Source organism: Accipiter gentilis, chromosome 7 (assembly GCF_929443795.1).
Source record: "Accipiter gentilis chromosome 7, bAccGen1.1, whole genome shotgun sequence".
Lineage (NCBI taxonomy): Eukaryota > Metazoa > Chordata > Aves > Accipitriformes > Accipitridae > Astur > Astur gentilis.
In genome coordinates, this window is record NC_064886.1 from 4,192,851 (window position 1) to 4,204,925 (window position 12,075).

General features: G+C 39.2%; 1 protein-coding gene across 6 annotated transcripts in view; it reads right to left on the reverse strand.

The window, feature by feature from the left end:
• The window catches only part of CIT (citron rho-interacting serine/threonine kinase), a 75,026-nt gene that overhangs the window by 10,174 nt on the left and 52,777 nt on the right, over window positions 1-12,075 (reverse strand). For 4 of the 6 annotated variants that reach the window (XM_049805641.1, XM_049805639.1, XM_049805640.1 and 1 more), the window contains exons 25-40: window positions 11,737-11,934; window positions 11,073-11,266; window positions 10,429-10,564; window positions 9,908-10,012; window positions 8,357-8,497; window positions 8,052-8,159; window positions 7,188-7,350; window positions 6,776-6,940; window positions 5,349-5,486; window positions 4,889-5,069; window positions 4,589-4,680; window positions 4,187-4,291; window positions 3,140-3,309; window positions 2,057-2,137; window positions 1,717-1,852; window positions 295-434 (exon numbers count right to left, since the gene is read on the reverse strand). In XM_049805641.1, coding sequence (XP_049661598.1) covers window positions 295-434; window positions 1,717-1,852; window positions 2,057-2,137; window positions 3,140-3,309; window positions 4,187-4,291; window positions 4,589-4,680; window positions 4,889-5,069; window positions 5,349-5,486; window positions 6,776-6,940; window positions 7,188-7,350; window positions 8,052-8,159; window positions 8,357-8,497; window positions 9,908-10,012; window positions 10,429-10,564; window positions 11,073-11,266; window positions 11,737-11,934 — 2,253 coding nt within the window. The remainder of the gene's footprint in view (window positions 1-294; window positions 435-1,716; window positions 1,853-2,056; window positions 2,138-3,139; window positions 3,310-4,186; window positions 4,292-4,588; window positions 4,681-4,888; window positions 5,070-5,348; window positions 5,487-6,775; window positions 6,941-7,187; window positions 7,351-8,051; window positions 8,160-8,356; window positions 8,498-9,907; window positions 10,013-10,428; window positions 10,565-11,072; window positions 11,267-11,736; window positions 11,935-12,075) is intronic. The other 2 variants (XM_049805643.1, XM_049805642.1) reach the window with 1 other exon arrangement.

Consider the following 12,075-nt stretch of genomic DNA (forward strand, 5'->3'; position numbering starts at 1 on the left):
AACTGTGAGGAGGCAGTTACACTATGCTATGCTGTATTTCTTATTATGTACCAGTTTAGGCTATAACATCATGTCATCCTGACTGAATTATTCATATTAGTAGTAGATCTTTGATACTGTCTCCAGCTCAGCCTCCCTTCAGCCCCTATACTCCTCTTCTTTGAAGAAAAAGATTTAAAACAAGAATGTAGACCTTGGATTTGTTGCCAGTGAAATAAAGATGCTGATTTGATTAATATTGAACTCGGTGCAGTCTAAAGGGTGGTCTGGGTGCACAAGGGAGCTGTATCCTACCTTGCCAGCAGCAAAAAGGTGACATCCTTTGACAGCCTCAAAGACGTTTGGTGAGATATCAGGCTGGGCTGGGAGGTGAGACTGGGCTAGAGATTGCTTCACCTTCTTTACATCAACAAGACACAGAGCCCTTTCTTCTCCTGGAAACAAAAATGGTTATGTTTCATCAAAGGAAAACTCCCTATTCTCTACAAAAGTCTGTTCTGTTACCTAAGCAGCAGCTTGTCACTACAGGCTGTTACTGTGGTAACAGTCACAATGTATCACATAGAATTCATTCCATTATTATTCCTATTAAAAGTGAAATGGAAAACTTTATGAAAACCCAACCGTACAACAGGCAGTAAATCAACTGGAAGAACAACCATTCTCTCCATGGATTATTAGTGTTGCTAAATTCTAGTAGATCACAGTAACAGTGGCCTCATTAAGACACTGTTGAAAATTAGCCAGGAAGTTTTATTTTACCCTTCAGAACTTCTTAAAGTAAAAGGTGCTTTAGCCTCTCTGTGCCAACAGAACCGGCAATGGATTTACAAGAAGTGCCCTAATAAATTGCATTATAGACCAAGCCCAATTCCTCTCAGAAGTCTAGCAATACAGTAACATAGCCTTCTCCTCATTTTGTGCGAGATTTCCTTTTTCCAATTGCTTTTTTCTCTACCACCCTGAAACAAATAAAGCATGGACAGCTTAGATATTCACAAGGGGAAAAATGCAGAACAAACAGAACAAGAGAGAGAATGTGTTTTTCATTCCCTACAAATGTCACATAGACACTTGATAATTTGGGCTTTCAGGTGAAGATATGCCCTAACGTTCAGCATGCCTGCATCGGTGTAGGAAAGATTATCTCTGGAAAACCACAGATGAAGAGATTAAAGCTGGTGTTCCTTTCATAAGGGAATCTTAAACAAACCATAAAAGAAGTCCCAATTTTGTTACATGGATTAGCATTTAGAGCAAGAGAGGTTAAGAGTTGTTGGCCCTAGGCCACAGTGATCACATTGTGGTCCTCAAATGGTTAACTACATTAAAAAGAAAGGTTATATAGTGATTAGAAAGAGACGTGCTCACTGATCAGCTCAACACTTTTTAAATTGAACTTAAAATGACGACTAACCCCTAAGCTGGAAATGTTTTGTCTCTGGTTCCTCTCTCCCTCGGCTTTGGAAACTGAGAAATCAATGTCTCTTGAAGGTTTAACTGAGCCTTCGTTCACATATTCATTTACAAGAAAGCCTCAGACAATACTGTGTTAACCACAGTAAATGATTCCTGATAAATATAGGGATAAAAAAAAAAAAAGTCTGTAATGAACCTAAATGAAAACCCAACCCTTTGGCACTGCAGCACTCCTAGCAGTACAAAGCAATTACCATATATTTACTGCAGGACAAATGGTAACATATAGCCCCCTACCTGCTATCATGAGTAGCTTCTCCAGATCCTTGATGAGATGAATTTGGAAGACAGCACCCATTCCTGGGATGTGCGTTAAGGAATTCTTCAGTACATTCAGGGCATAGAGACCTTCTTCTGCACCCACCAGTACTACCTACAGTGACCACAGGAAAAAAAAATAGCACCACAAGGAGAACAAGGAATGCTCTGAGAGCAAACTTGGATGATACTGTTTACCAGTGAAGAGAAAAAACAAAACAACAAACAAGTATATAATTACACATATTGCTGTTAAGATACCATTTCCATGAATAAAACGTCCGATACTCAGAAAGGCCCAACTGAACATGATCATTACCTGGTCACTGAAGGGCATTGTGCAATTTATATCCAAACGGTCTTCACCCTCTAGCTTCAGCAGGGAGTTTCCGAGCAATTTCTGCAAATGACAAAAAGATATTATTTTTTTGTTGTTGAGTTAATCTTTATCTCTTTCTCTACTAGTATTTTAACAATCTAAGGTCATAATTTCAGACAGACAAAAAGATTGGCACAGACTTCTTTTTTCTCAGAAAACTGAAAGCTGCAGGGATACCTCCTACAAAAGAATTAGTAAACTTTTATCTACCTGAAACACAGTTAGGCAAACCAATCACAATTAACCTAAACTCAGACAGAACCTCTTGTTGTCCCTGCCCTTTCCATTTCCCCTATCTCCTGCAATGGAGCAGTGAATTTTCCTAGGGGAAGGATTACAAAAACGTCCAGATGTTGGTGGGAGCATGTATTTTTCTCAGAGACAAACGGAATGCTAGCATGAAAAAAGAGATGATTTCCTGCTAGTCAGATATTCCCTACCTCCAGACCTAACACTCTAATATGCAATGCCATAGAATCAAACCTCCCTTTATCAGAAAATAGTTATCTGTGCAACAACGATGAAAAAGGCTATCCAAAACCAAAACAAATCCATTTAACCTCTTATTCTTATCAGGAATAAAACTTAAACTAAAAACCATACACACACACCCCTCTCCCCCCCCAAGAAACAAAAAAAAACCCCAGCTCTGTAAGAATGGCACAGGAGGGAGCTTTTTGCTTGTTTCTGTCTTTTAAAGTTTGCTCATTCCATGTGGTACATTATGAGGTTGGATTTAAACCATGTCCTAACCGCTCTTTCTTCTTTTCTGTTTGCTGGAATTGCAGAGATATAATTTTGGGATCCTCTTACTTACACTCCCCAAGTCTAAAGGAGGGTTCTGCAACATAAAGCATCAGTCTTGCAATGAACTAGTTCCTGGTACTCATCTTGTACATCACGAGGCAGAAGTAACAACTTACCTTCAGTTAAACCTCAGTATGTCAAATACCGAAAAAATATTTTTCAAAACTCTGCTCCCTCCCAGAATATTTTATGATTAAATGAAACTTTTATACTCACAGCATCAGCCTCAGCTTTTTCTCTGGAAACTCTCCCACCTGCCACTATTGATTCCAGTGCTGTGACCCAGCGCTGTTTGTCAGGGAAGCTGGGTGCTAACAGGTAGAGTGTTCTACCAGGCCAGCAAGTGGTGTGTGGATGAGACTCCAATTTTAGGATATATGGCACATCTGAGATGTTATATAGATAGAATAAGACTTAGATTAGTTTTTGGAATATTGTCAGTGGACTTAAAATCAACACCTTTCAGCCTCATCGGAGAGAAGTTGTATTTATCATGACGTGTTACCATGGCAATTTATACATAGATTTCTCCTTTACAGGTCCTGCACAGGCTAGCTACTTAAAGCTAAATATTAGCTGGATGTATGCAATCCATACATACAATGCTGTCTTTACTAAATAAAAATAATTTCTTGCCTTTTATTCAAAAGAGAAAGGAATTCCATTGTGAAAAAAAGCACAAAAACAGCCACTTGACTAAAGTTTTCCCTGTACTGTTCAAGAAAAATCTGTAAAAATTGGTTATGGAAACCTTTGTTTTTAACAATCTGTATCCTTTAATGTTAAAGTCAACACATACATAATCTTTTCATCAGTTCTATTCAGTACATACAAATCAAAACATCAACATTTTTTTCATAATAAGAGACTGTATACACCCCACAGTATTTCTAAGTTAACGACTTTCTAGTTAGAGCACAATGGTGGCATGAAATATGACACTTCACACTTGAGAGAGCATTGAGAGAAGAAATTTAAATAAACCAAGTGCTTTTAAATATGTTACAAAACTCTTAAAATTTACTTCCATTTGGCTTGATGATTATATTATTCACAGTTCAACTATCACGACAGAAGCAACAGCCTATGTGTTACTAAATCTAGATGACTGACTTATTCATGTAATTCAAATAGAGGTAACCTCCAAATTACACAGTTACAGGATGAAAGTTAAAGGGAGAAAATCCTGCTCAGCCAAACAGAATGCCAACTGATGGCAAGCCAGATGAAATCCATTTGACCTCATCTACATAAGATTCTCACCTGTCTTTGCTGTATTGGTAAGTTCAGTAGCTCCTACAGCTCCATGAACAGTTACATCACCGTCAGGAAGGCAGAGCTCAAATTCCTCCAGAGGCCTCTGTCCAGCTGCAGGGAGAATGAGCAGACAGATTAAGAAAGACCAAACTAGTAAATAGCAAGAAAATAATTGCGATAGCAAAGTGAAGTGGATACACACTGGATGTTTCACAGCTGGGTTGTTATGACATGCCAGCTAATAAAACTGTTAAGGATCTAGAAAAACAACAGTATTGCCTTATTACAGAAAATTTAGCTAAATTAGGTATGGCCACAGCAAACGGTAACAACCTTTAAGCCTCTCAACTCGCCAAACAGTATCTGAAGATTAAAAAAAATAAGTTCTTCCTAGACATGCTAAGTTACCTTCTCTTGCTTCTGCATCATAAATGAGCACTTTCGTTCCTTCCAGGACAATATACTTCCTGTCCCAGCCCTGTTGCCCACGTTTATTATTCCTGAAGAAAATAAGCACAAAGCCATGTTGGATTTTCTGCTTGGATTCTGAATAAAACAAGCATGCAACTCCTAGAAAGACAAATGTCAGTGGTAGTAAGTAATTATAATGGACATGTACCGATTATCACATTGTAAGAGCCAGGATAATATAAGGAACTGTTCCAAATATTTCAGCACCTGATATGGCACCAAGATTCATGTTTATACCTTGGCACTTTCATCCATCCTTCAAGACGTAGACTGCTGCTTGGCTCCTTCAGCTGCAGACCGGGAGAATTCATTTTATCCCGGCAGAATGCCTCAGAGAAGTGCGTGGCATATTCTGCTGGCAGTCCACAAGTAGCTGGCAAGCAAGTTGAGCATTTTGGGTGACACATCACCTGGCATTCTGACAAAAGGACAGAGAAAAACTTCTGTTAAATGACAAAAAAAAAATCATGACACAGCTGCCTCAACTTCTAACGCACAAGCCCCAGCTTCTCCAAGAATCTCCTTCTACTCTAAACCATCAGGTGTTTTCTAATGTAGAATGTTTGCGCCAACTAGTTTCCAAGTCTTCATACTTGGTCCTTTCTTCAGCTTTCACTGAAAATCTGTTCTAGGCGGCTGATGCTTTTTCATTCTACTGTCCAGTTACACTTTGTTTATGTACACACTGTGCTCTTACCAAGACATTTAGATGCTTGCCGTCCAAAGTGCACAGTATCCAGACACACCGCACATTTTGTTGCTCTCATATTTAGCCCCACGTTAAAACGATGTGGGATATTATGATGCATTCGCTCTTTCAGGCGTCGGCTGTACTCTGAAAGGTACAAAATTTATTATCGGGATGAAAACTGATAGGGGTGAAAATTATAGTAGGTTTTGGCATTTTAAGTCCCAGGTAATAAAAAGCGACTACACCTCTATCAAAGCCCTCCTGAATGTAGACACTATTTTCCTTTGCAATCTGCAAATCTTAAACTACATTATCACCTCAGTAATTACCTTATACAGATGCACAGAATGTGCCGCTTCAGAACAGACTGTAGAACTGAAGTGGCTAATGTTTGGTGTAGCAAGATTATGTCAATCAAACCATCTAAATTTCAAGTCTGCACTGAGCTCCAATTCTTACAATGTGCTAAACTAATCTCTCAATTTTGCTTGTAGCTAACAAACCTTTCAACACCTATACTGTTGCAATCAATACACAGCAGGCCTTCTTCATACAGCCTTCATGCTAACCATCAGTGCCAGCATATCTTAAAGCATACCCAAAATCCCTGTCAGTGGATCTATATTGAGCAAAGTTTATCCTTCAAGGCATGGTCTTTTACTGATGAACATGAATCTCTTCCCTGCCCATGATCTGCCTCTGAGGACATCTTCCTATGCCAATGCTACCCATCCTCATAGCATCCCACCTGTAATGGCTGGACCAGTTTGTAGGTTCTGGCTTTTGCCAGCTAAAGGCTGGAGGTTTAACTCAAAGTCTCAGTGTTCAACACTTACCCTGGAATACTGGTCAACTAAGAATAAATGAGCAGAGCCCTCAATCCTTTGATTTTTTCTTTCTGATGATCCTCTCCCCTCCATTCTCAAGGATACGGAAGGGGAGAGGATCACCCACTAGAACTTTTCCAGTTAATAGGATATTAATGTCATCTTTGACCTGGTATCTTCCTTTTATGCCTAACCGAAGTCTCTTCCCTTTACCAAAAGTCTTTATAGAATCTTTCTGCTGAGCAGAACAAATCTGCCGTTTAGACAAGTAAAAACATTAACTCCTAAGGAAACAGCCATAAATCCTTCTGATCAATGCAGAGACTAGTACAGAAAACATACTCCTTTGAAAAAAACCATGCTTTTAAAACAATTCATGTTAATAATTACTTCATTGCTGAAGTTTTCAGAAATAAATGATATAATCCACATAGAGAATTTTAAACCAAAAACAAAAGCAAAACTTACCATCTAATATCCCTATCATGAAAAAAATCTGGTTTTGAAATTTAAAAAAAAAAAAAAAAAAAAAAAAAAAAAAAGAGGGAGATGGCATTGAAATGCTAGACAGAAAAATAGTAACAGAAAAGGTCACCAAGAACCTACCCTCTGGTGTGGAAGACTCCTTCCTGCGACTGGAGGGTGGAGCTAGCAAACTGATCGGAGTCGGCTGATGCTCTGGTGAGCGGACTATGGCAGACATGATGATCTGCTGCCTGGCTGTGGCTGGAGTAGATGGATGAGGGTGGTCTGATATTTTCCGATGAGCAGCTATAGATGAGATAAATGCCACTCATTAACACAACCAATATGAAACACTAGTTCATAGCAGTGGTTCTGTGTAACCACTCAGTGGTTACAACCCGCAGAAAAAAAGTGTAGCCTTATTGCACCTTCACAGCAGTAGGTAAGAATTAAACAACATATGTTACTGCTATAGTGGCACACAATTAAAGGCACGTTTTCAGACCAAAAACGTGTGTCTCCTTCCAGATTCACCTTTTCTGTTAACCCCTACCTTCTTCACGAGCAGATCTGAGTTCAATGCGTGTTTTCTGTAGAGCCTCCTCCAGCTCAGCAGAACGAGCCTTCTCCTTCTCCAGTGCCACTTTCAGCTCATTGTATTGCAGGGGAACCTGTGTGGGTAAAGAAGGGTCCTCTTTCCGCCGACTAAACAGGCCCTAGCAACAGAAACACACAGACAACTCCTAACTCCTAGTAAGAGATGGCTTAAACTAGGCAAAGTGAAACTAGCTAGTGGCAGTCCGGCCAGAGGGCCTAATGGTAATTCTGATATGTGTAAGGATGGATTTTTAGTTCATATTGGCACTGGAGAGAAAATGTTGAGATATGGATTAATTTAAAGAGGGATGTACATTACCTGTTATAGTACTCACACCTTGAGTTTCCGAAAGCATCTAAACAGAGGATCTCAAAATACGTGATTAAAATTAAATTACTTAATTCAAAATGAAAGAATGGCTTATGACAAAGATGTGACAGAAGTCACATCACCTGACTAAGCAATCCTATGCTGTAACTACAAGACGACCACTCTAGATACACAATATGTTCATATACACATACATACTTACCATTAAAAAAAAAAAAGCACGGTTAAAGTTCTGTATTCATACAACCTCACTGAGGTGTAGCTACTGGGTTGTAACCTAAGCATTCTAGGAATAACAAAATAATGGAAAAGCCACAAAGAACACATTCTGACTAGTAAAGTTTGTGTTCAGCAGCTCAGAATGCTCTTAAATGAGGACACATTTGTGTTACACAAAGAAAGATAAAACAGAATATTTAGAATACACAGCACAGAACTAATCACAAAACCATCATTTAATTCCATGCCTCTCAAACCTTTTTCACCCACCTTTTTCTTTTTCGCTGGTTGGTCCATCTTTGCCTGCAGGAAATCAATGAGTTTGGTTTGCTGAGAAATAGTACCCTCCATTTTCACTTTTTCGTGGGAATAGAGAACCTGTGAACCACACACACATATAAGAAATTTCATCTTAATAGAAGAAACAAACAGATAACTCAATAGCAGAACAGAGATAAAAAATAGCATAAGGAAAGTGTCACACAGAAACAGTAGATCGCATCCTAAAACCCCACAGGGAGTGGGGTTTTAGAATGGGGAACACAGAGTCCTGCCTGCTGTTTCCTCACTCTCACCTGAATGTTTTCCAGCTGATATTCCAGGTCACTTCTTTCAGTCTTCAGAAGATCTGCTCGATCTAGAGCCTCTTGCAGACCTTGAGTTAGGCGGAAGATGTGGTTCTTTTGCAGATCCATTTGCTGCTGCAGTTTTGCCTGCTGTTAACAGGAAAACAAAGGCCAGTGTTTTGGTGGTTTTGTTTGCTTGTTTTTAAATAAAAGCTATTAAATGTTATCACTCCTTGTAAAACAAGCATCATTGCAGAATTTAAAAGTAAACAGACAATTCTTTAAGAGCTGGAAAATTACAATATTCTAGAAGTTTTCCTTCCTTTCAGAATGCATCATGACTAAACCATCATTTCTATGTAGTGTATTTATGTTAATCTGTAGCAACACCATTTCTTTCAAATCCATGTTCAAGTTATTTACTATTTTAAGCATTTCAAATCTTGCAATTATTAATAAGACTGCACATACATGAAGACTTTCCAGATGTCATTTTCTCAAGCTCTCTATACAATCACCAGAAGCCACCTCAGTACTTTGTAATTAAAAAAAAAAAAAAGAAAAAAGAAAAAAGTCTTTCTTATACACCAGGATAAACTCCTTCGTCTATAGTCATATGAGATAAAGAAAATTATGTCCAATTGTTTAAATCTTTGTCTCCAACTAACAACAGAAAAGGGCATATAACAAACTAATCCGAATTCTTTCAGGTTTTATACTTCTTGATGAGAAAGTCCCTGAATATGAAAACCATTAATGCTCGTATGTTATGAAGTAAGAGCCAGAAATCTTTCACTGTGATGCATAATGAAATTCTTAACTCTGGGATAACTTGTCAGTACCCCAAGTGCACCAAAAGGCCCTACTTTGCCCTGTCTAATTGCCTGTAACCAGCCCTCCCCTGAAATCCTCTTCCCCCATTACCCAGGTCTGGCTGCCAGCATTCAATGTCTCACTGATACGGTGCAGGTGTGTAACCTTGGGTCAGACTTCTATGAAACAAGCTAAATTATGAAAAAAGAGCTGTGGGAAGCCTCACCTGTGGCGTCCACCCATGCACCCTCAGCACATGGGCTTAGGGCTGGTTTTAAGCTACGGTCCTTGCACTTGGTCTGGTCAAAGCTATGGTGTAAGAATGCTGTGCCTGAGCATGCACTTTGCCTTGCAGCCCCGACCTAGGATGTGCCTCATCACTACAGGCTTCTGTAAATGATCACTGGGCCGCTGGCTGAACTTGATTACCTTCACCAAACCTGCTCTGCTCTTCTTGTTCAGGTACTGTGAGACTCTGCTCACTGGCTGTAAGGTCTCTGTCCTTGCTTGACTTGCTGTCACCCCTGGCTCCCAGCTCACCTCCCCTTGAGGAGCAGTTCACTTTCACTGCTCCCTGACATAGCCGCACACTTTGCAAAGTTTTAAGAAAAACAACCCCCCCAACATTTTTAATCTCCCTAGTTATATAGAAGAAGGATGGATGTGTAACGCTGCTATTCACACAACCACCCCCCCTCAAGATGTGGAACCTTCTTCTGAAGTTATAACGTGAATTTCGAAGGTTACCTCCTCCAGAAGTCTCTGCTTGAGCTCCCTTTCTGTCTCAAGCTTCTGTTGTAAACTGCGTGCATTCATCTCCAACATAGCATGCTTCTTCTCCAGGTCATTGAGCTAGGCAGGTGGGATAGATGGTCAGAATAACATTGAACACTAATAAACACAGCGTTCCACAATCTTAAAATGAAACTTCACCAAGCACACACTAAAGAAAAATGATACAATTATCCTTTACTTACTATAAGGTGGAAACCAACCAAACAACATTTTGGTACGCCATTGCTCAAATGCAGATATCAAGTTATTGAAGGACTTCACTCCAGGCATCAATAGGCTGCTTTCTGCTTTAGTCCATTTCAAAAGGAAATCCAAGGGTTTTGGCTTGAAGATAGAATTCTATTCTATGACCTCCAGTCTTTTTAATTTGCTCTAACACTTTGAAAAAGCTGCTCAAGACCACATTTCTACAAGCAATATCTCTAGAAAGTACCTCATCTAATTATGAAAGTCTAGGGTTGAAAGTTACTTACCTTATCAGAAAGGCTCTCAGCTTTGAGTTTTTGTTCCTTTAGTGCTTGCTGGAGGGCTAGAATCTCTGCCTTGTGTTCTTTGACAGCTAGTTCTACCACCTGGCGAGATTCAGTAATACGCTGATCTGCTCTCACTCTGTATTAAAATGGAAAATAATGTTACCTAACTCCTTTCTGGGCTTGACCTCTTCCTAGCATGCAGTGGCATCAATAACTCTTTCAAGGGGTTGCCTCAAATTCAGGATGTTACTTTATAAAGCCAGACTGTTTGCTGCAACACTTTTATATTATATAATCCTGTTCCTGCCCCTGCTAGAACTACAGCCTGAAAATCTCAAGACCCCACAGGAACAGTTAGGAGCAAAGGCTATTTTTCCATATAATAAAGTAGAAGATAATAAATCAAGACATTTCATAAATTACAATGATAAATACCACTCCCCACGAATTGCTCACTTGCAAAGGAACAAAGGAACAATATCACTAGTGAATGACTATTAACTAATAAACCATTTTTAGAACTACCTCACAAGATTTTATATTTAGTTCCAACTCCCATATCCTATTCTAAATATAGTTTTTGTACTAGCTTCTATAGAGCATTTTCACAAAAGTTAATAAAAGGGGGAGGAGGGGAGAGAGACCTGCTCTGTTTCTCAGTATCCAGCATCCTCTGCAACTCTCTAACTCGACATTCAAACTGGGACTTCTCATCCCCTAGAACACTTCTCCATGCTTCCCACTGACGCTCTTTCTCCAAGAGTTCATCATTCAGGGCCTCCAAGTCCATTACTTGCTCTTCCAGCATTGTACATGTTGTCTTCAAGGCCTCCATAGTCTAAAAATAAATCCTCCTATCAATTCTCACATCCCACATCAAGCGTGCACTTTAAGCTTCAGCCTTACCATTTAAATTACAGTACATGCAATTTGGCAGCAAACATAAGCTGGTAAGTCACAACCCATTTATTTCAAGGCTTCCATCCCTTCACTTGCAATTGCCATTAATGTCAGTTCTATCTCATTATGAAAATTTTGTAATTTCCAGGGTCACAAAATTAAAATGAATAATTCTAAATTACAGTGTCTTCAGAGTGCAAGATTTCTAAATAAAATTGCATAAAAATACAATAGGAAATACAAAAAATTTCTATTCACTCAACTGCTCTGGGAAGGAAGGCTTAAACGCCATTGCCCCAGAAGCATATTTATTTCTTATAGGTTTCCAGATTTAAAAGAATTTTTTGCCTTTCAGATAATTAGGTATCTGTCATGAAGAGATTGTGATCCAGACTAATAAAGCCTTACTTGTTTCTGACTGGTAAGCTGCATCTCTCTCTCAGTGATCTCTCGACGGAGATGATCCACTTCACTTCGCAACTGGACAACCTCATCACTGGCCCCCGAGGCCTCATCAAGTTGTTTGGACAGGAAGAAATTCTGATTGTTCAGTTCTGCATTGTCTTCACTGAGCTGGTTCAGCTGCTCTTCCAAATCCGTAATCACCTAGAAAGAAAAACAAATTAGATTACATGTCAGCGGGTACAGTCTTTTGAAAAAGTGTTCTCCTCTCAAAGAACCATTTATTGCCAAGCAAGGAGAGAACCTGGCTTTTAATTTTTTTTTTTTCAAATGTAAACAAAAGCA